The 24,689-nt window shown below is 40.4% G+C and overlaps 2 protein-coding genes across 2 annotated transcripts in view; both read right to left on the reverse strand.

The window, feature by feature from the left end:
* Nucleotides 1–24,689, reverse strand: part of LOC6043145 — a 179,835-nt gene that overhangs the window by 119,462 nt on the left and 35,684 nt on the right.
* LOC119769262 lies at nt 4,951–11,967 on the reverse strand. Its single transcript, XM_038261207.1, has 4 exons — nt 11,928–11,967; nt 11,799–11,869; nt 5,042–11,735; nt 4,951–4,976 (listed from the first exon to the last, which is right to left on the reverse strand). Exon 3 carries the CDS (start codon nt 11,508–11,510, stop codon nt 5,730–5,732), a length of 5,781 nt encoding a protein of 1,926 aa, XP_038117135.1. The 5' UTR covers nt 11,511–11,735; nt 11,799–11,869; nt 11,928–11,967; the 3' UTR covers nt 4,951–4,976; nt 5,042–5,729.

A 24,689-nucleotide genomic window follows, 5' to 3' on the forward strand; every position in this document is an offset into this window, starting at 1 on the left:
GTGAATCTAGTGGAATTTTATATTTGCGATTATAAATTATTACATACTCAGCGTCTGGTGCAGTTGGGCAGGTTTGTTGAGTGAGGAAAGTTGCTACAATTGCGAGGGAATTAGGTTGGCACTTTAAGTGTTTTTTTAACGTATTTTTTCGTGTTTGGATGATATAAAAAGAAATTTCCTTTAATTTTTTTTTCATTTGTACTATTTTTAGTTCATTTATAGTTTGTTTTAAACGATCCCAAAAAAGGCTTTCTAGAGAGCCTTTTTTATTTATTTTGAAAATAAGATATATTTGATAAGTAATGAACGTAAGAACCCATTGATTGAAGTTTCTTTTTAATTTTTGCCTTCTTCGGCAAAGTAAGAATTATTCAGAAATAATAGGTTCACTTTTTTTTACGATTTTTAAACTAATTTTTTTTCACGGAAAAATCCCTGGATCCTTATTTTTAATTTTTTTAAGTATTTTAAGGTGACAATAAACTGCAAGTTAAGAGCTATAGAGAAGTATGGACAACAACTTCACCGCCGAATTATGGTTTTTTGGAAAAAAAAAAACACGTTAAGACTCAACCAAAAACTCCCACATTTTCTAATGCCAATATAAAAGAAACTAATGGTCCTACCTAGTACCTATTTTTTCAGAATAATCCTTATCAATACCAACAACTTTTCCCAGAACACCAAATCGATCAGAAAATTTCTTCGAATGTTACAGATTTTCGAATATTTACGTACAATTTTTGCTGTCAAAAATCGATAAAATCCATTTCTATTTTTTGCGGTTAATAACTCAACTGCTTTATTTGGTTACATTTTGTCCACTTTTTCTGATCTAAAACATTGGAAAACATTGATTTTTTTTAATTACTCATGGTAAGCTGCTACAAAGATCAAACATTTTAACATAATTTTCAATGCCGTATAACTTTTTTTTTAAAACAATAAAAATATTGATTCAAATTCAGAAAATTTATAAAAATTTAAAAGAATTGATTGTAAAACCAATAATTGATTTAAAAATAACGTCAGAATTAAATTATTTAGTTATAAGATAAAGTGCTAACTGCATGAAAAGATGATTAAACCTGAAATTTAAATATTAGTAAGCATTCTGCCAAATCCGCAAAAAAAAATATTTAAACTTTTTTACAACCAAAATATATTTTTTAAATTGCCTTTTAAAATTGGCAATCAATAAAGTACTAAACAAATTTTACATATATAAGCTTCTTAAAAAAATCTAATACCTAAAACATAAATAAATATAAGCTTTGCAATAGAAATAATTTGTTTTAATATAATTAATCATGTTTTTGAAATATATTTAAATAAATGAGTTTCAACGGATAACGAAATCATTGACAAAAAGCTTTAAAAAATGTCTCTAGATTTCCTTAGTTAATATTTTTTTTAATTTTCTAAGAATTGTGATTCACTTATGATAAACCAAATACCAAAAATGATGTTGAAAAAAAATTAACTCTGTTCCTAAACACCTTTCTAAACTCAACTGATTTGCACCAGATTCCCTGAACACTACATTTCTAAATAGTGCAATTCCAGCTCAAATCAGGAATTTTTCTGGTTTATTTGTACCCGACCCTCTCCGATTTCAATGAAACTTTTCAGACATGTAATCCTAGGACTATTTAAGCCATTGTTGTGTTTATTGAGCCAATTGTACTCAAAAATGACATTTGACAAGGGCGTAAGTTATTTAAATATTTTTGTATTTTGTAATTTAAAAATTATTGTAACTCAAAGCCGTTGCATCGTATCAAAAATTGGTCAAATTTGTAGAAAATTAGAAGGGCTTTTTGGAAAAAAATAAATACACTGAAAGAAAAATACACGGCACATTTATGAGATTTTTCAATTTAAAGCTTTAAAGTTAAATTTAACGGTGATGTCACGATTCTTTTTCGTTTAAAATTTCCACATTTGCATTAACCAACTTTCCTAGTTCAGATTGATCCGTTGTACTTTTTGCACAAATTTTCGTGATAGTACATCTTAGCCGTATTGCTCAACTGTATTTGGGATTTTTCGAAATAATTCGAATACGGTGAATACTTTTCTTCCACAATTTTCTGTGCGAATACAAATTGTTTCTAGAAAATGTAACACGGATCTTATTTTTGTCCATACTAATTTACTCAGACGTGAGACAAGGCTCGCTTTGGTGTTAACATGAATTTATATTTATTGCCTCACTTTTTGCCTTCCTCACCTCACTGAGGCAAGGCTATAAAATCACTCGAAAAATGAACTTCTTAAATACGACTCCTAGATATACCTTCACGTATACCTATCGACTCAGAATCAAATTCTGAACAAATGTCTGTGGGGATGTGTAGACATGATTTTTTTTTCCACACGATTATCTCAGAACTGGCTGAACCGATTTTGGCCGGATCCGCCTTATTCTGTTCGGTTTGGGGTCCCCTAAGACCCTATTAAGTTTTATTCTGTTTAATGAAGTACTTTTAAAGTTATGCCAAGAAAAAGTTTTTGTAGCTGCAAAAAGGGTGATTTTGCATAACCTCAAAGGCCGGATCTTTGCTTACGCGCGAGTCGCGCAGCATGCGTAGGGATTTTGGTCCACGCGGGGGATTGGCAGCCACACCCCCTTGCATGCGTATCGCCCGGTTGCCACATTGCTTAAGCAGTGTCTGCGTCTCTTCTGGAAAAAAATCTGTATTGATTATGTTGCTGCATCATTTTGTCTCGACAAAGATTTACACGAACTTTTTAATTTTTTTTATAACTCACAAGCCTAACCCGACAAACTTCGTTCTGCCTTCGTCTGTTGACGTTTTTAGCTTCAGCCTCCTGTGATCAAAATTTTGATTTTACGTAACTTTTTCCATACAATTTGCCGATGCACCAGAATCGGTGCCAGAGTGGCCAAGGTGTCAATTAGTTAGCGTAAGAACCTTCCTTGGGCTTATACGAACCCAACGCAACAAAAAGCACCTCGATCCGATGCTCCGTATTGAACTGATTCGCGTTCGAACAAAACCGTCGAAATTTTTTATATATATACAAGCCTTACCCGGCAAACTTCATCCTGCCCTTTTTTGGTTTCCTGACGTTTCTTGCTTGTTTGCTAATTCAGCCTCCTGTGATCAAAATTTGATTTTACGTAACTTTTCCCATACAAACGGCATGTGTTCCGGAATCGGTCTCAGAGTGGCCAAAGTGTCAACTTATTAGCGTAAAAACCTTCCTCGGGCTTATACGAACCCAATGCAGCAAAGATCGCTCCGATCCGACGCTCCGTATTGAACTGATTCGCGTTCGAACAAAACCGTCGAAATTTTTTATATATATAGATAGATATATTTCTCATTTGTTTTGGAGAGTTGGTAAAAAAAAATTGAAAATTGCTGTTCAAGTTAAATCAATAATTATAAAAAAAATGAAAAAAAAATAAAAAAAAACTCTTAAATTAATTTGTAAATACAACCTAAAATACAACATAAATGCGAGGAAGGCACCAACCACCTTAAGGTGGATTAAGTAACAATATTTAATGTTAGTTTTCTCTTTTGATTTAAGACATTACAAAAATAAATCATAAATCCAAAACCGCAACCACTTTAAAAAAATCAAAAGATGGGACAGCCAAACACATAAGCTTGTTTGCAGGCAGTAGAGTCCATTTCCATTTGGTAACCTCATTTGCACTAACCAACTTTCCTATCGTTTGCCAAAATATCACAGTTTAGTGCTCAAAACTACCCGAGAGCCTCCTCCAGGTGACATTATTTTGGGCAGCAACCGCAAACCAATTTATTACGCCTCAATCATTTAACGTATCATTAAACCACTCAATTACTCTTCACCTGACCAACTAACAGAGAGGCAACAACGCAGCGTTCGCCTCATAATAAAATTATTGTCATCCTGCGTGGGTGCGTAAACTTTATTACCTTCGCTCTTGGCTCGATCATAAAATTTAACAGCACTTGAGTGGTCCACGGGAACTCGGCGTTGACATCCACCTCCTGGATTGCACGGTACATACTGACACCGGCAAGTGCACAAGCCCCCCGAAACATTGAATCTCACTTTCATCAATCGTAAATCAATTCAATTAAAATCATTTTACACACTCGAAATATGCAATGAAAATACCACCACCCAAACCAGACCAACCAACCAGCCCCCAAATGTTCACCCATTTACGACACCACGGTAGACTGTAAACAAACAGACAACGAACACCCAGAACGCCTGGAAAGGGGTTTTCCACAATGAAAATGGCAAGCTGAGAGATGGGAAGGTGAGGCGAACCAATATCCCAAACAGTAACACACTGTACTGTACTGTAGCTAGTAGTAGTACATACTAACCGGCGACGCGACGGTGGCGAGACTACGGGAGTTCGATTCGTTCGATGTTATGGCTGGGATATGGGTTGCGAATTTCAGAGTGTTTAAGGTTTGAGTTTCATAAAATTGGAACGCAACCAGAATAAAAAAAATACTAGGTAAGTACTAAATTTTATTGCGATTATTAAAAATATAAAATAAGCAATGTTTTTTTTTTATTTAAAATATTTTTTCTTAATCAAATTCTTTCAACATATTTTTTAGTGATTCTGTACGGAACCGACCGGTTAGTGTATTTTTTTTACGAGAAATTTTCTACGAAATCGGCTGATTTCGATAGTTTTAAATATTCGAAAATCTGTAGCTTTTGAATAAATTTTCAGATCAATTTGATATCTCCGGTAAAGATTTAGGTATTGTTGAGGTATATTCAGCAAAAAATAGGTTTAAAAAAAATTGGCGATTTTTTCACAAAAACTTTATTTCGCAAAATACTTACACACTTAGATTTTTCTACCGAATTCGATAAAGTTAACCGAATTTTCAACTGCTGAACAAATTCGGTAAAAACGGTAAATTCGGTGTTCGGACGGTGGCAAATAAAACCAGATTTTGTATCAGCTAATGCAGATCAAACTGTAATTATATTTTAGAATTCAATTTTAGTTCGTTGTTTTGTTTTTGTTTGAAAATTGTCTTACATTGATTGGTTTGTTTTTGTACCGTTTTGTACCGAAACCTTCTCGCTCCGCCTTCGACACTGGCAACCTATCGATAATTTTAATATTTATTTACAAATAGTTCTAAGTTTTAATCTGTGTAACAACTCACAAATTACCCCAGCGGTGACGACTGCACCTCTTTGCCGGGCGCTTTTAGTTTATGTTGCCTGTCGCGCGGTTCTGTGTTTCAATGAGTGTTAATTGTCATTGTTCACTTTGGTAGTAAATTACGTGTTACCTGTTCTCCACTGTACTGTACTGTTCAATCCGTCCTGTCCGAACTGTCTTGTCCTGGCCGACCCGTTTCGAAGTCCGTACTAGTAGATTTAGGAGTTTTTAATCTGTTCCCCTTCGCTGGAGTGTTTGTTTACGTCTCACCTGGATTTATTGTGATCGTCTAACCAACTCGTGAACACGTCTGCATGCCCCGTTCTAACTGTTGTGCACTAAAACTGTCCTTCGTTAGCCACAATCACTAAACACTCTCCTGCTCGTGGAAACCTCCAACTTCTTCGTTCAACGCGTTTTCTGTTTGTCCTCGTCCCTACTTTTACTCCTGTTTACTTCCTCCTCTCTTCATTCTTCTTTACTATAATTTGTTTATGTTTATATTTGTGTTGTGTTGTGTAGCGCTGCGTGTACCGTGACCCTGCCGTGTCTTCGCGACCTATGTCGACTTGGTGGCAGTGTTGTCGGAACATTCCCCGGCCCGTAACCCGGTCCGGGAGTCCGCTTCCGGTTGAGGGTTACCTTCTCGTACCTCCAACACTGCCAGCTTCGCCACCGCTCGCTTGTACCTGCCGCTGTTGGTGCGCACCCACGCCTGGCGTACTCGGCCGTCCTTGCCCACGATCGGTTCCTCCACGATGCCCCGAATCCAGCTTTTCCGGTTGTTGCCTTCGACGATGTAGACCAGGTCTCCGCTCTCCAGCGGCCTCGACTCGCCGAACCACTTGGTCCGCCGATTCAGCGTTGGCAGGTACTCGTTGATCCACCGTTCCCACATCACGCTGGCCAGCTGCTGGGATCGTTGGTACGTGTCTCGTAGTGCCACCGCCGGATTTGGCGACGGAAGAGCCCCGCCCGGTTGGTTTGGTGAGGCGCCTCGCAGGAAGTGGTTAGGGGTGATCGCCTCGGCTTCGTCCGACTGCTGCGACACGTACGTAAGCGGACGGGAGTTGATCATGTCCTCCGCTTCAACGATGGCCGTCTGTAGGATCTCGTCCGTGAGCCGCCGACCGTCGTCCAGCGCCGTGAGTGCCTCCTTGACCGATCGTACGAGTCGCTCCCAGACACCGCCCATGTGAGGTGCCAGGGGAGGGTTGAACGACCACTTCGTCCGTGCGTTGGTCAGCTGGTCCGCGCAGTGTTCGCTGATGTCTCGGACGTCCTTCATCAGCTCCTTGCTCGCCCCTTGGAAGTTGGTCCCGTTATCTGAAAGAAACTCAATGGGCCAGCCTCGCCGGCCGATAAATCGGTGAATCGCCATCAAGCACGATTGGGTTGTGAGTCCGTTCGCCACCTCCAGATGCACTGCGCGCGTTGCCATACAGGTGAATAGTGCAATCCACCGCTTCTCCGAGCGGCGTCCGACGCTCACATCGAACGGTCCCAAATAGTCGACGCCGACGTAGCTGAACGGACGAAGGTACGGCGTGAGACGTTGGACCGGGAGCGATGCCATCCTGGGGATTGTCGGACGTTTGCGGTGAGCTTCGCACCACACACACGCCGACTCGATTCGCCGAACAACCGCGTCTACCTTCGGGATGTAGTACAGTTGCCTCAGCTTGTTCTTGACCGACTGCCGATATCCGTGTCCGCACCGCTCGTGGTAGTCTTGTACAATCAGCTCGGTAATTCGGTTGTTCTTTGGCAGTATCACCGGGAAGCGCATGTCGAACGGGAGAAACTCGGCTTGCTCCAGCCGTCCTTCCATCCGGATCAGTCCGTTCTCGTCGACCAACGGTGTGAGCTGGTACAGGGGGCTCGACTTCTCCAGCGCGATCCACTGGTTTGTCGGGCGATTCTTGTTTCTCGTGAGCACCTTCATCTCGTCAATGTAATCTTCCGTTTGTGCCATTCTCATCAGGTACTGCTCCGCTCGTTCGTGCTCGTTCTGTTGCAGTGGAACTCGTACTGACGAACCCGCCGTCGACCCTAAGAGCTTCTCCTGGTTCCTGGTCGCTTGGAGCTTCTCCACCGGCAGTCCTTTCACCTTGCGCTTGAGATTTGACACGAACCGGCAAACAGTTGCCATCGTTCTGACCAGGACAGTCCATCTCGAGAACCGGCTGACATCCACGAGTGACTCCACGACTTGCACGTCGTGCAAGAGCAAATGAATCCGCAGCTCAACAGTTGTGTTCGGAGGTGGAAGCGCTTTCTTCGGCCAGTCCTTCTGATCGTCGTACACGAATCTGGGACAGCGTACCCAGGGACTGCTCGGGCTCAAGTCGAGATCGGTGCTCCACTTCGTGAGGATGTCTGCGATGTTGATCCGGGTCGACACAAAGTTCCAGTCGTCGATGTTCGTCAGACTGAGGATCTCTCCAATCCGAAACCCGACGTACTGCTTGTACCGGCGCTGATCGGACCGGATCCATGACAGCACAACCGCCGAGTCGATCCAGAAGAACGTTTTGGTGATTGTGAAGTTGTGGTTCTCGTGAATTGTCTGCGACATCCGGGCGGCTAGGCCTGATCCGTTCAACTCCAAGCGCGGAACGGCGGTCAACTGCAGCGGTGCCACCTTCGAGCGACTCATAACGAAGGCACACTCCACCTCACCACGCACTATCGCGCGAAAATATCCAACGCAACCGTACGCCTTCTCTCCAGCATCTGCGAAGATGTGTAGCTGGATTTCTTTGATCTCATCCGATCGCGCGTTCCCGAAGTAGCTACGGGGCAGCCTAAACGTCTGAGCATCCAACAATATACTCGTCCAACGCAGCCACATCTTGAAAGAAAGCTCGTCAATGAACTCGTCCCATTGGCATCCCGTGCGCCACAGGTCCTGGATCAGCATCTTTCCTCGAATCGTCACTGGTCCAAGAAATCCGGCCGGATCGAACTGCGACATCACTATGCTGAGCACGATTCGCTTCGTTGGACGCGTTTCCCCGCTCAGCACCTCCGCGTACTCCGACTTCGTCATCGTTGTGAAGCTGAAAACGTCTTCCACAGGATCCCAGACGATTCCCAGCACGCGTTCGTACTCCGGTCCCTTGTCCCGGTTGAAATCGACCGTGAAGTCAACGCTTTTCTCTCCCAACGCTTTCAGGACCGCGGCGGAATTGGACACCCAGTTCCTGATGTTGAATCCACCCCGCGAGTGTACCTCCTTCACCTCCTTGGCTCGCTGAACTGCCTGCTCCACGGTGTCTACGCTGTCGTAGTAGTCGTCCACGTAGTGACGCTTTATGATCGCTGCTGCGGCTTCCGGAAACTTCTCTGCGAACTGATCTGCGTTCAAGTTCTTGACGAACTGCGCCGAGCACGGCGACGACGTCGCGCCGAAAGTGGCCACGTCCATAACGTAGATTCCCGGCTTCTCGGTCGCACTCGTCCGGAACAAGAAGCGCTGCGCCTGCTTGTCCTCCGGCCTGATCCGTATCTGGTGGTACATTTCCTGGATGTCGCCTCCAATGGCGATCGGCCGCTCTCGGAAGTGGTTGATCACGCGGAGCAACGGAACCAGCATGTCCGGACCCTTCAGCAACTCTGTGTTTAGGGATGTGCCGTTGACCGTCGCCGCAGCGTCCCAGACCAAGCGCACTTTCTTCTTGCGAGGATTCACCACAACGTTTAACGGTAGATACCACGCGGCCTCGTTTGGCGTCTCCGACAGCTCTGCATCGGTGATCTTGTGCGCGTACCCCTTGGTTTGATAGTCCTCGATCTGCTGGCAAACGTTTTCCCTCAGCTCGGGATTCTTCTCCAACTTTCTGTCGAGCGCTTTCATCCGCCGAACGGCCATCGGGTAGCTGTCGGGAAATTTTCTTTCGTCCTCACGCCACAGCAAACCGGTCTCGAAGCGTTCGCCTACTCGCTTCGTCGTCGCTAGCAGGATCTCTCGCGCTCGCTTCTCTTCCACTGGTTCTGGAATCGGAAACGCAGATGGCGCCTGGTCATCGAGCATGTACTGCTCCTTCAGCATGTCGTGTAGCTGCTGGTTGGTCACAGGCGCGACCGAGTGTAGATTCAGGAAAGCGTGCGTGCTCGCTCTTCGCTTCTCCGCACCGTACACCGTCCACCCGACCTTTGATCGTACGGCTATCGGCTCACAGGACTTGCCGATCCTCGACTCCAACGGCGCGAAAAGGTGAAGGTTGTCCAGACCGATCAGTATCGTTGGAACACCTGACGGGAGATCTTGCAGCGGCACACCGGACAAGTGCGAATACTTCTTAACTACCTCTCCGTAGTTCACGTTCTGCTCCGGAAGTAGCAACTTCCCCACGGTTCGCGTGTTCATCAGCGGAAACTTCTCCGTCGAGCCCCTGGCCGACAGCATCAAGTCCACCTTGCGCGAGCCGTCCTCAATCCGGTTGATATTTCCGGTCCAGGTGACGATCAGCGGCTCCGAAACACCCTCCGCCTTTAACTGCTTGGCCACCGCGTCGTCCATCAGCGTCGCCGACGATCCTTCGTCCAGAAAAGCTACCGTGTCGAACTGCCTTTTCCCTGCGTACAACGTCACGGGCATCATGCGGAAGATCACTGAACGACCCGTGCTCTCCGCCTTTTGCAGCTGCACCGACTCTTCCGCGCGGTGCAAAAGAGGATGATGGTTCCCAACACAGTTAGGGACCGTGCACCTGACCCTCGAGTTGCACGGACTGGATCCATGCTTGTTCAGGCACCGGTTGCACAGATTCAGCTTGCCAACTTCTCTCAAACGTTGCGCTACGTTCATCCGCTTGAACTGCTCACAGGAACGCATAAAGTGATCCGTCCGCTTGCAGATCCAGCATGGTTTGCTGGGCTTTTCTGCGCGCGCTGCTTCGACCCTCTTCTGCTCCGATTCGTGGACGTGTACGAACTCTTTGTTGTGCGCCCTTCCGCTTCCCATCTTGCTCTGGTCGCTTAAGTTCAGCGACGAGAACTCCGCCACCTCTGCAGCATCGTTCACGATCTCCTTCATGAAATTGGTGAACCTGCGAAGCGGACTTTCCTTCCTGCCCCGTTTAAACCTGACCCAGTCCATCTGGTAGCTCGGTGGCAGCTTCTCGACCAGTTCCTGCACAATCATCGGATTGTTCAGGTGGTCGTGCAGATTTGCCGCCTCGAGGTGGTCGCACAGCTGCTTAACCACCATCCCAAAGCTTATGAAAGTCCCCAGACGATCAGCTCGCGGCGCCGGCGCCTGCTTCACCTTCACCAACAGCGCTTTCAGCAGCTTCTCAGGTCTCCCGAACATGTCCCGGAGATCCTGGATTATGTCCGGCACTGCACTCGGGAAAACCAGACTGCCCCTCACGTTCTCCAATGCTTCGCCTTCTAGTGCTTCCACCAGTCGCGAGAGATTTTCGAGGTTGGAGAAGCCACACGCGGCCGTAGTTTGTTCAAAACAGCTTATGAATAGCGGCCAGACTTCGGGTTCGCCCCTGAACTTCGGCAGAGCATGCCCCAACACCTTCCGAGCAGCCATTTGCTCTCGCGTGATACGCGCGGCGCTGTAAACCGACCCGCCATTCTTCTTCGAGGTAGGCTTAACGCTTCCTTTTCCGGAAACGCTCTTTTCCCCGTCCGACTCACTATCGTGACTATCGCTGCTACTCTCTGGGGTGACTTCCGGCTTCGGTTTCGGCGTCTTTCCGCTTCCAGGTTTCTCGCCGCTCTTCAGCCAGTCAGTCACCTTCTTCTTCGAGGATTCTTCGGCCTTCAGCGCGTTAACCTTGGCCTTGCTGGCTTCAATCTGCTTCTTCACCGTCGCCTTCTTCTTCAAAAACTCCTTCTCCGCAGCCAACTGACGCTCGAGCAGCTTCTGGTCGTGCGCCAGCTGCTTCTTCTCGATCTCGCGCTGAGTCTTCATCTCCAGCGCCTGCATCTCCGCCTCCTCCTTCATTCTCTGCTCGCTCCAGGCCAACTTTTCGGCCAGACGCTTCTTGCGCAGCTCCATCTGCTTCGCGAAAGCCTCCCGCTCGACCCGCTGTTCCTCAGCCAACTCCTCTTCAGTTGGGACTGCACTGGAACCCGCGCCTGGGACGGTTCCCGAGTCGCTGTTGGCGCCGGACTTCTTCGTCACCTTACCCGGAACTTTCAGCAGAATGTCGGAATCAGCGCACTTCGGACAGATCCATTCTTCTTCCGACTCTTCATCCACACTCGCGCACTTCGTGTGAGCCCACGCACCACACTTCGAGCACTCCTCCCAACCGTGGTCGTGCTTGTCTGCCTTTCTGCAGAACATGCACTTGATCTCTTTCAATCGAGCAACCATTTCCAAAACCGATCAAATCCGATCAATCAATTTTGATTTTGTTCGGACGGTGGCAAATAAAACCAGATTTTGTATCAGCTAATGCAGATCAAACTGTAATTATATTTTAGAATTCAATTTTAGTTCGTTGTTTTGTTTTTGTTTGAAAATTGTCTTACATTGATTGGTTTGTTTTTGTACCGTTTTGTACCGAAACCTTCTCGCTCCGCCTTCGACACTGGCAACCTATCGATAATTTTAATATTTATTTACAAATAGTTCTAAGTTTTAATCTGTGTAACAACTCACAAATTACCCCAGCGGTGACGACTGCACCTCTTTGCCGGGCGCTTTTAGTTTATGTTGCCTGTCGCGCGGTTCTGTGTTTCAATGAGTGTTAATTGTCATTGTTCACTTTGGTAGTAAATTACGTGTTACCTGTTCTCCACTGTACTGTACTGTTCAATCCGTCCTGTCCGAACTGTCTTGTCCTGGCCGACCCGTTTCGAAGTCCGTACTAGTAGATTTAGGAGTTTTAATCTGTTCCCCTTCGCTGGAGTGTTTGTTTACGTCTCACCTGGATTTATTGTGATCGTCTAACCAACTCGTGAACACGTCTGCATGCCCCGTTCTAACTGTTGTGCACTAAAACTGTCCTTCGTTAGCCACAATCACTAAACACTCTCCTGCTCGTGGAAACCTCCAACTTCTTCGTTCAACGCGTTTTCTGTTTGTCCTCGTCCCTACTTTTACTCCTGTTTACTTCCTCCTCTCTTCATTCTTCTTTACTATAATTTGTTTATGTTTATATTTGTGTTGTGTTGTGTAGCGCTGCGTGTACCGTGACCCTGCCGTGTCTTCGCGACCTATGTCGACTTGGTGGCAGTGTTGTCGGAACATTCGGTAAAAACTTAGTGAAATTCGGTAATTAAGTTCATTATTCTTCATCGTACAACCGAAATCCGTTAAAATTTTGTTCATTTTGACAGATGGTTAACCGAACTAAACTTTACCGATTTTCAACTAACGAATTCGGTAAAAATAATCTAAGCGTGTATTTTTCGATTTTCGAGATTTTTTTATATGTTTTAGGGGACAAAACCCCACAACTTTTGAGCCATAGAGAAGTATGGTCAAAAATTCTTCCGCCGAATTTTTATGATTTTTTGAAAAGATCGGAAAATTTCACGAATGTTTCATATTTTAACATTGAAAATCGGACCATTAGTTGCTGAGATATCGACATTAGACCCATCATTTGGGTTATTTGGGTGAGGCTTAGATAACATTAATTTTCCTGTTTCTATTTCATTAAGCCGCTGCAGCGCTGTATTTCAGCAACTAGAGGTCCAATCTTCAAGGTCTTTTATACAATTTTATAGTAAATTTTTTTAACTTAAAAAAAAATCAGAAATGGTCACTCATGGTCACTATCTTTAAAAATTAAAAACTGCAAATATTTCACTAAAATCAATCTTTCGGTGGCTATATCTTGAAAAGGGAGCCCTTTATCAAAAAATCTGTAAAGTACTTTTTGATTGCTTATTCAATTTTACTTTAAAAAATAGGTGAATCAATTTTATTTTTTTTTTCAAAAATCACTATTTTTCCAAAAAATTATGACTCGGCGACAGAATTTTTGACCACATTTCTCTATGGCTCAAAAGTTGTTGTTTTTTGCCCTCTTAAACATATAAAAAAAATCTGGAAAATAAAAAATTGGTATGTTGGGAAATTAAGATTAATAAAAAATCGGCAATTTTTTTCCGTGTACCTTTTCTTAATTGAATATTCCTCAACAATACCTACAACTTTGCCGAAGACACATTGGTTCGCCCATAAAAAATTGGCATCTGTTTATGCAAAAATGGTACGCTGCCCATGTTCGCATAAATGTCCCATATGCAAAAACAGCAAGCTGTGAAAAACGCAAAACAAGTTTGTCCCAAACATAAGGCTACGTGTTAAGTTTTCGCGAAAAAACTGGATTTCCTCCTGATTTTTGGAACAAAGTACTGGATGTTATATGCTTTTCTGAAAGAGCTCGCGATTTTGATCCAAACTGCATTAATAACTCAAAATTGATGAAAATGCGTATGGGACATTTATGTGATCATGGGCAGTACAGGAGTATTCGATAAGTCTGTTTTTTTGAAGAATTTTCTGATCTCTGAAAATTGCCGATTTTTAAAATAACTTTTTATTACAATTTTTTCCACAAAATAAGCAAATAAGCAGGGGCAAAATCCTTAACTTTTGAATCATAATGATGTATTGATATTAAAAATGTGCCGCCAAGTTATTATTTTACAGAATAAAAATTATTTATGGACAAAAACTCTCACTTACTTTTTTGGCGTCAGGTTTTAATGTTAAATCAATTTTGCAATCAAAAAGAACTAGAGATTTTTTTTGATAATTTTAAGGCCGTTGCAAATATTTTTAAAAGTTTTTGTTTTTTTTTTGGAAATAATATTTTTAGAAAATTGTAATCCGGAAATTTCAAAAGGGGTTAATATTGATTTTTTGAGTGAGACAAAAATCAATTTTCCTGTTTCAAACAGAGGTACAACTATCATATTTCTTGGACCAGTTTACAGGAAGTTTTATGTTAAGACATGGAATCTTTTTTTTTAATCCAAAAAACTTTTTTTCTTAATATCAAAATTTGAGTGGCTGAATATAGGAAACGGCGTACTTTATAAAAATTTCTGTAAAGCACTTTTTGATAGCAAATTTCATTTCTGACCTTGAAACTAATGCAAACAATATTTAGGAGTAAGATTTATATTTTTTCCCAAAAAATACCATTTAAAAACATAATTTTGCGGCAAAACTTGTATCCCTGCTTCTTTATGGCTTAAAGTTGCTGGTTTCTTTTCCTTGAAAAGATATACAAAAATTATAAAGGTTATATAAAATATATATATATATATAAAATATTATATTGATTCAGGAAATTGTTTTTTTTTTTTGTAAAAAAAGCTAATTAAAAAAATCTGCTGAAAAATTGCTTCAATTTCCTGTTATTCTTGAATGACAAAACGGGCTTCTTTTCATCGCCAAAAATAAAAGTTCTAAAGGTAAGAACAAGATTGTCCGTCAGGCCTGAACGCAAATGCAAAATTTTTCGCCTGTCATCATAGCCTGCCTGTCATCGACCATTGAACAAAGCAACCCCTACAGATTGTTCGACTGACAGTTGATGGAAAAATCAAACTGACACAGCGTTCTGCGTTCACCACTGCGTCGAACGGACAATCTTGTTCTTAGCTTAAAAAACACTTTTCAGCATCTATTTCAATACCTCAATTTTTCAGGACTTGTACTGAAAATTATTACTTTTCAAGACTGTTTTGGAGTTTGACAGTAGCTTGCTATGTAATACCGTCATCAGGAGGACATTCGCAATGGGTCTGGGGGTGATAACGATACTATTTTGGTGTATGATCCACAACTACAATTTATGAAGAGGTTTTAACCAAAAACTAAATACCTAAAATTTATAACATGATTTTTGATATCTCGAAATAAGTTGTCCCACTTATCTCCGGTCCAAACCTTAACGCAAAACTGCACTGCCTCGGGCTGTAACACCTTTTTGATATCTCTCGAATTCGCCGTCGATGACGATGCTGTGGTGCACCCTGAAACAGCTCCACACCCAGAGTTTTGGAAGGTGGTGGGTGGAAAATGTTTCAATACTGCACCTGCTCTGGCTTCGGTGCAGCGTGCACTGCCAGTACTCTCGATTGACTTTATCGTTTGGCCCGATATTTACGGGTGTTTCGGCATGATGCCATTGGCATATTCGCCCCACACAACGTTCGATATACCTACATGTTATGGGGGCGGGAGTCCAAACGAACACAGACTATAATCAACAGAACTTGGTAAGTGAATTGCGTTCAGCAACTCTTGTCTGGATGTTTGCTGCATGGTTTTTACTGAATGTACTTCCACAAATGTAAAACTTTAGAAAAATATAAGTGATTTTGAACGAGATCTAAACAAATCAAATGACAAGAAACTTTTTCATGTAAAATTTGAATTAAATTGTAGTCAATTAATGGAATTAATTTAACCAAGTCGGCTTTAAAACCACGTGTTAATGGAATTACAAAACCTCCAAACCACCACACCGCCAGCGAGAAGGGTTTGCTGAAAAGTTTTCCCGAAATTTTCCACCCCTCTTCATTCTATTCCTACTCTGCTCTCCCCCTCCCCCCCCCATTCTTGTCTAACGCCGGAAGGGTTCTTTGCTTCAAAAGTGATGAGATGGTATTAATTTCAACAATTTCACGCCTAATATCTTCAAGGGGACCGGAATTTGATTAGCGGTTTTGGAGGGAGTTTACGCGTAGGGATGAACCAGCAGATGTTTAAAGAGTGATGGTGTTTTGTGTGGATTATTTTGAAGAAAAAAGCATGCATTTTTAAAAATTAAGTGGTATTTAGGAACAACTTTTATAGTAAACCATTTTTTTCTCTTCCTCAATTAGGCAAATCCAAGATCCCCAACAATATCTTCACCCAAAACGCTTAAATTCTTAATTTCTTCCTCCTTAAACCGTGACACCTTCATCAAATTAAGAGCTGCTGCCGACGAGCTGCCTCAACAGGTTCCCCATGGAGTTGATGAAGCGCAAAGAGGGGGAGGAAACTCGTGAAAGAAGCAGTGTCGCGTCCAGAGGAAATCATCAAAAGAATTTGCCTAATTCGTCGTTGCGTTCCCACCAGGTATCGCATTAATTAAAAGCAAAGACCTCATCCCACACAGCAGTTCGCACGGTGTTTCTGGTTTTCGGTGAAGTCTGCAGAGTTCTTTGGACAAACTTAATTTGGTTAAGTTAACTCAAAAAAAAAATCTAGCATTTTAATGTATCCCACTATTTTAATTTAAAAGTAGACTTTTATCGAAATAAAATTGCATTTTTATCAAATTTTTACGTTTTTTCAACATTTAAACTTTTTCTGGATTTCTCAGTGCCGTTCAGTAAACGAATGCATAACGGTGAAGATCCACTAAAGATGATTATATTTAGAGAGACTTGTGAGCGCATAAAAAAAGTCAAGAGTGCTGACGAAGGCACGCCGCCGACCCGTCTAATGTTTAGTCAGTACCACTGGCTGACTGTCTGCAGGTCCACGTTGCATCCCGGAGGATAATGAGCTGAATGAACCAAGCGTCAGAGTGTCATAAAAAGAAGGAAAGCGCTGCAGCTAGAAAAGCCAGAGTAGCCACCGGATCATGAGTCAGGGAAAAAAAAGTGGGGAAATGTTTTATGCAACTCATCGTGTCGTCGCAGTCCGGAGGAGCGACCGTCGAGGTCGTGATAATTTTATCAAAGATTTCCATTCTAATTGAGTTGTAGAATAGAATAGCTCGGAGCTGCACTTTGGAACGTGAGAAAGTCAAACCAAAGTGCAAGTGCAAAGTGGGACTGTGCTTATTTTTGGGAGGAAGATGCATTCACAGTTCGACGGCTACTGTTCCGGGAGAGATTAAATTTGCTAGGTCAGAGGGGAATGAAAGTTAGGAAATTGAATCATTTGTTTAAATTGTATGAAGAAGGAGTTAGAGGTTGCTTCTAATGCATTAAACATAAAGTTCTCTAACTTGAATATAATTGCATTTTTTCAGTAATAAAACATTAATTGCTTTAAATTGAGAACGCAACTTATCGGGATGAGCCAAAAATTGTAGTAATTATTTTGAAACACTTGTAATATTTCATTTAATTTCTTCAGACATCATCCAGACCAGAAATGGCTTTCGTATGAAAATTCTAAAAGTGTGAAATGGGGTAACATTGACAGATTGACCTTTCAAAAGTTAGATAAACCTCTAATGCTCAATTATTTTGGAGGTCATTTCATGCAACTTTTTTCTACGAAAAATTTTACTTCTCTTGTTGTATGTTTTTTTATGGTTTAATTTTTAGTATTTTAATTTGAATTTATCCTGTTAAGTTTTTGTTTGTTACTAATAGTATTTGGCTTATTTCACCACCTCCTCTCAATACCATTTGCCTTTCTATTTTTTGTTATTTTTTAAGTAACTTTTTCTAGAATGATACCATTTTTATTCAAGGGTACACAGCAACCACAGAAGCTGTTATCTTCTTATTCCAAAATTAACAAAATTAATTACTTACGGACCCAATCTTGATATAATTTGATTATAAAAAATAACAAATTTCTTTGTAAACCTTGATGAAAATAGTATCTTGGGGATTAATCTTCTTCTATCTATATATATAAAATATTTCGACGGTTTTGTTCGAACGCGAATCAGTTCAATACGGAGCGTCGGATCGAGGTGCTCTTTGTTGCGTTGGGTTCGTATAAGCCCAAGGAAGGTTCTTACGCCAAAAAGTTACAATTTGGCCACTCTGGAACCGATTCCGGAAAATCTGTGTATTGTATGGGAGAAGTTACGTAAACTCAAACTTAGATCACAGGAGGCTGAATTGGCAAACAGGCAAGAACCGTCAGGAAACAAAACAAGGGCAGGACGAAGTTTGTCGGGAAGAGCTTGTAGAATAATATATATCGATAGTTGTCGTAGTTTTCATTGTTTTGAAGATACCAAAATGTATGTAACAAAAATCTGGGTGCAAAAGCTCTAGTTGATGTGCACCGTTAGACTGTAAAAATATGCGTATAGGCACAGTCTTAGACAATAAAAACAAACTGTATACAGAAATTTTGCATAAAATATTTGAAAATGTAGTAAAAATCAACAGCCAAAGTTAATCTCTAAAAAAATTACATTTTAAAAAACACGTGAAAATTCTCATAAAACAAGTCAAACTTCCAACCTTGATATTACCTATAATTATAATAGTTTTTTTTCAATTTTTTTATAATATCGAAAATTGATTGAAAAATGTTTTCTTACCTAATTTTTAATTCGAAGCCCACCTAGAGGATGGTTCCAAACAGAAATTTTAAAGAATTTCGATAAAATTTTTGAACGTTTTATTTAATTAACCTCAAATTTTAATACATTTTATGAAAAGTTAAGTTATAAATATCGAAGCAAAATTTTATAAACTAATCAGAAAAACATTTGAAAAATTCAAAATTGTTTAGAACATTGAATGTCCAATGTTCGATGTTCATGTTCGAATAAACCAATGTTTCTCTAACCTTCATATTCAGAAAGTATAAATTTTAACTTGTCAAAAATTCCAATAACTATAATTTAGAGAAGCCAAAAAAAGGTGGACCCCAAAATTTAGCTTAAAAATTATTTAGCAGTTACACCCCAGATATGAAATCAAATGTTTTATTTTCAAATATTTTTTTTAATTATTTATAAAAGGTAAAAGCTTTTTCAAGTTTAGTTCAATTTCCATATCTTCTCTTGATTATAGCAATCCAATCTAGTTTTTTGTGAACATTTGGGTTTTCCTGATAACTGTAAATATTTCTTTAAAGAATATTCAATGTTTTCTTTACAAAAATCTAATAACAAGTTTGTGAACTTTTTGAAAAATCACTCAGTGCGAATTAAAATTCGTAAATATTCTGAACTACAATTTTGAGTCTTAAAAAACTCAAAAAAAGATTTTGTTTTTGCAGATTCAGAAAAAAAATCAAAAGTTTTATATAGTTCCTCAAAACTATGAGGCTGCTTAAATAAACGTTTCATAGATTTAGTATGAATTAACAGTAACTGAATTCATAAAAAAAAACAATTTTTTTACTTTTCATTTTAAATTTTTGACACTGTTGGCGTAGTAAAAAAAACTACCGGGTCCCGGGAATTCCCAGGAAATTGCCAAGTTCAACTCTCGATTCCCGGGAAATTGAAAATCTCGAGAATCGTCACCCTCTATGTACACATTGTACACGGTAAGATTTTTTTTTAAAATGGACAAAATAAATATTCTCTTTGTTTTAATTTGCGACGCAATACCATTTTTATTTTATGTGTAGTGCTTTACTTGTGCTACCACTTTGTAAAACATAATTTTCTTTTTAAAAATCTTGTAAAATACCTCTTGAAAACAATAATTTCGCTAACACGGGCCAATGGGTCGTTTTTTCTCGTTGAATATAAGGTCCGAAATTGTGAGAAAGATTGTAGCAAGGAAATATTTCTTTCATTCAAACTTTAAAATATACCTTTTTTAAATGAATAAAATTCCTATGAAATTGTTCATCTCAGAAAATGATTTTTTTCTTTAAACTTGTTGTCTGAAATCACAAAAATCCGTAAGCATTTTCACAAAAGTTGTGACAAATTTTCATGTTTTTGTTTTGAGTTTATAGTGTTTGATCCTCATTTAAAACAACTATCTCAAATTAATTTGGGTCATGAGTCATTGCTTCAAAATCAATAGTTTCCAACCTCTGCTAGTTAGTTTGCAAGCGTTAAGTTTTCCACAAAAAAAAGACTTCACAAAATAATTCAAGCAGAAAAATCCTCCGACATTTAGTGCCGTCTAACGCCCTTCTAATACGATATCTCGACAGTTGACGACGACAACTGTACGCCAGAGTTGAAATTTCCCCACACAGACTTCATCTTGCATCTCTCTCGCACTGATTTTCCCTGTCATTTCCACCCCACCAACAACAAACCTTACACTATTGATCGACGGTGTGGTTTTTCCCCCTATTCCACCATACCAGCCTGCAAAAAAAGTTCACGAACGAAGTGAAAATCACGATAATACCTCGCTCTCTTCCCAAGTATTGGTTGAAAATCAATTAAAGTTTAATTTCTTTACCACATTCTTCCATTGTTCTTTCGCTTAAACTTACTGGAAGAGAAAAAAAAACCGACAAGTGAAAAGCTCTTCTAAACTTGTCGGAAACTTCCATCAAGTCGTCACCAGCAGCAGCAGCATTTGCCTGGCGGGTAAGATGCCATCCAGGAATAATTAATTAATGGTTTTTCCTAGATTTGCCTCTCCCCTTTCTAGTTTTTCCAACCGTCGCCGGTTGGTCGGTCGATGAACGGCCCATTTATCTTCAAGAGGTTGATGTTGGTGTTGTGATTAAAAGTCAACATTCCGTAAAGGCACACACGTAGTACCTATAGTATTGATCGGGAGCGTTCAACCTTCCTCTCCAACCGAGTACCAAGTCTATTCTTCTGTTTTTTTTTTGTTGGTCCAAACTCCAAGCGGATTGTTCATTTCCGAGTGTCTCGACAATCGAAAGCTGTGTGCCGATTGCGATCCGAGTGTCTCTGGACAGGAATAGGAAGTGCTCTCTCAATTTGCCGGAACTCTACCCCTCTAGTCTATAGTATTCCTGAACAAGTGGAACGACCGGGGCTTAGTCCGATACTTGGACGATGAATATTGCATCACGGTGAGGAACAGAGATTGCATGGAGAGAGAGAGCAGGAAAAAAACAGGACAAATTAAAAGTGAAAGAGATGAAGATTTGCAAAATGAATGCAGGCAGATTTATATGGCATTTAAGGACGAACTTTCACGTTTGGGCTGCGATAGTGAGGGTAGAAATCAATAAAAACCAGCAGAGCTGGTTGGGGTAGCTCTGGAAATTTGATTTACTTTTACAAGTGAAAGGTGACTATTTTATGATTTTTATTTTAAATAATCCATTTAATTGATAGCAACGCATGCTTACAGTGAATCCTAGACCTTACACCTTCCCAAAAACCTCCAAAACCAAGCGAAACTCACTTGATCCCTTGTTTCCTCTTAAAACAGTGGAACAACAGAAATTTCCGTCTTCCAAGTCCTTTTCCTTGTCTCTATGTAATGAATATTCGTACCTGGAATGAGACAAAAAAAAATAGAAGTTAGTTATATCGTGAGTCAAATTTAGTGAGAAGTTACAGGAGATTACAGGAATTACAAAAACTGAGAGTGAAATAGTTCAAAATAATACAACAACTTTTTAACACAAATATATTGAAAAACCCCCAAAAAATACTCCACTCTACGCCAACCCTAGCGCCCTTTCGGCAAGAGATTAGTGCGGACTCTTCCACCGTTACGTGACGTCGTTCGACCCGCACCAATAAAAAGCTCACGGTCCACTTTCACCGATCCTTGGCGGCGTGGTCTCCAACATCCAGCACAGAAGAGGCGGCAAGCACGCAGCCGGTAGGAACATTGTGTATAACCACGGGCTATGAATACTGAACAGTTCGACTGACTGTGAGCTTCACAGCGGGGAAAAAACGAATCCCAGCTATCGATGTCCACCGGTTTTATTCGATCACTATCACGGATCCATAACTCTCTTCAGCACCTTGTCGCCGTGCACGGAATACTGCGATTTTTGTTGTTATTACCTCCCTGCGGGGAGGGGAGCCAAGGAGTAGGATTTTCCCGCAGCACGATTGCAGAAAAAAACCACAAATTTTCAACCCAGCACAGAAGTGGTGGGTAGATTCAGGTGTGAAACTATCTACCGGTGTAGCAGGGAGTGGATAGTAGTAACACTGGATGATTTTCTCACCTCTACTTGGTGGTGAGCTGAGCAAATGGCAGCCAGAGCTGTGTGGTAATGAAAATACTTTTTCCATGATGCCACGACGTAGCAGATCACACCACGTCTTTGGAGCATAAAACTACTCAGGTTCTCTGGGAATCTCGAAAACCCGTCTATTCATGGATGCCATAACAATTTTTCAAATATCTGAAAAATTTGATTCTGAATGTCTTCAAAAGTTTGAAAATCTATAAGAGCAGCCTAGCTCGAAAATCTCGAAAATCTCTAGCAAAATTACAAGAAAATTTTAAGGGAACAGCATCTAACTACATCGTGCCTCTAATATTGCCATATCAGCACTTTGGCATTCAATTACAGCGCGTTTTCAACTGAAATCCAATGATAAATAGCTCAATAGGAAGTGAGCAGTGTTGCAAAAGAGTGATGGAAAAGCTATCAATAGATTATCTCTGCACCAAAAATATCCGAGAGTATAGCGGCCGTCACTATAGCTTGTGAGATCTCTTCTTGTGTCTCGTGATTCCCAGCGATGTCATTCTCTCTCTATCACTCCCTTCCCTTTTCCTCGACTATGTGCTCTCACCGCATAGTCTCTCAATCTCTCCGAAAACTGCAATGAGAGAACGCGAGATGGTGATTAGGAGCCGACCACGCATGACGTCCCGGTAAACTGCGTTTGCAAAATTGGTTTTGTGGCGGCTTTTGTGGTTAAACGCTGTTGCGGTAGGATGATCGTGGAAGCGAGAATGAGAGAGAAAAGGAAAATGTCAATCGCGAGTGGGTAAACACGAAAACGTGTTCGGCTATGTTCGGCGCTGAGAGTTTCAATGAGGAGAGAAGAGCAGTTGTATTTGAGGGATGAATATTCAGGCGGGATAATTGTAGTTGCTGAGAGCTGATATTTTGATATTTTAACAACCCTGGAAGTGAGTAAGCAAGTTTCTATCATAAGTTCTACAAAATGAATGGATGTAGTAAGGAGTGAGTGCTTAACCTTCCAAACATACCAGAATTTCCTCTGCCTTCAAAAAATGTACAAAAAAACTGCAATGGAAAATAATCTGCTACTTTTTTGTAATTCCAATTTTTTAACAACTTTTGTTTAACGAAAAACTTTTCTTGAAACATGATTTCATGTTTTTCTTTATTTATTTTTAGTTTTTTATATGCATTGATTTTATTCGTTTGTATTTTTTTTTTGTAGTTTTAAGCATTCAAACTCAAATTAAAATATGTTGCCTATTTATTATTTTTCATAATTTTTTCAGTCACTTTTTCGATTTTAGACATTTAGACAAATAAATAAAAAAAATATAAATTTAAAATATTTCCAAAGTTGAATCCTGACTTTTTTTGTAAAACTTCAGCAAAGTCACATGAAACTAGTAAAATCAAACTTTTTCAAAATAATTGAAGATTTAGGCCGTTGCAAATATTTTTTGAAGTGTATGTCCCTCTGACCAAAGTCGAGGGGGGGGGGAGGAGTTTAAAAATTGTAATTACGAGCCATGGTTTTAACATCACAGCTAAAAAAGTAGTAATCCCGCTGCGTGTAAAAGACCGGGTTGTAAAATAAATATTGCATTATTTTATGCAATTTTATGTGATTTTACACCCTGAAATATGTAGCCCATCAGTATGGGAAACCTACTTGATCGAAATGTCAAACTCATATATGCGTTTATCCCTACAGCTTTTCATCGGTCTGATGGCCGAGTGGGCTGAGGCACCAGTCCTTACTGTTGGCGCTGGGTTTGAATCCCGTCGGTTGCAACTTTTTTTTGTGTTTGCAAAAAATGTACATGCAGTGTGTAATATTAAGTGTTTATTTTGACGAAGGTGATGTGCATGCTTTTGCATGCGATTTTACCATCGGATTTTTTGCTGTGATTTTAATGAAAAAAAAGTGATGAAAAATGCATTATACACCTTTCCAGTTGTTTTGTGTAAAATAAAATTTTTGCCGTGCTGTACTTTGGAATTTCATGAAAATTCAAAACATTTTTAAACAAGCCCAAACATGCTAAACATGATTATCAATGCAGAAAAAAGCATTTTAGATTGTTTTCAGTTGATTAGACTTCTGTTTTCAAGTAAATTTGGAAGTTTTTTCGAAAAAAAAATTTTTGCCCTTTGATTTTTCAGATCAATTTTGAAGGGGGGGGGGGGGACAACATAAACATTGAAAAATATTTGCAACGGCCTTATTTGTAATGCACAATTGTGTTGAGGAGACCTTTCCATCAAGACTAAGTTTTCAAAGCTTCTTGAAGAACCAACATTGGCTTGAAAATAGTTTTTTTTAATGAATTTTTAGATCAAAGCTTGGCTGGAGGAAAATTTGGGTCTCAGAGAGTAATAAATTACATGATATTGATCTTTTCACTAGCTGTCTGACAAATATAGATTTGGAATATTTTCTCAACAATATTTACAAAAATGTACTGAACTGCAAAACTGCATAAAGTAATAGTAGTTTATTCAACAAGTTGCAAAAAGAAGTTTTTTTCAGCACGAGTCGTACATTTATCCAACGAGGTTTACCGAGTTGGATAAATACGATGAGTGCTGAAAAAAAAACAAGTTTTGCAACGAGTTGCTTACAACATTTTTTGCAATTCCGAAAAACGCTTTTTGAATGGAATTTTATGTCAATTATTCATGTGTTAAGTAAACTCACCGTTCAAAAGAAAAAAATATTGAAAAATTTTACTTTTCGATACTAGTGCTGAAAAGTTCAACTTTTCAGCA

This window comes from Culex quinquefasciatus, chromosome 3, assembly GCF_015732765.1.
Source record: "Culex quinquefasciatus strain JHB chromosome 3, VPISU_Cqui_1.0_pri_paternal, whole genome shotgun sequence".
In the NCBI taxonomy this organism is placed as follows: domain Eukaryota; kingdom Metazoa; phylum Arthropoda; class Insecta; order Diptera; family Culicidae; genus Culex; species Culex quinquefasciatus.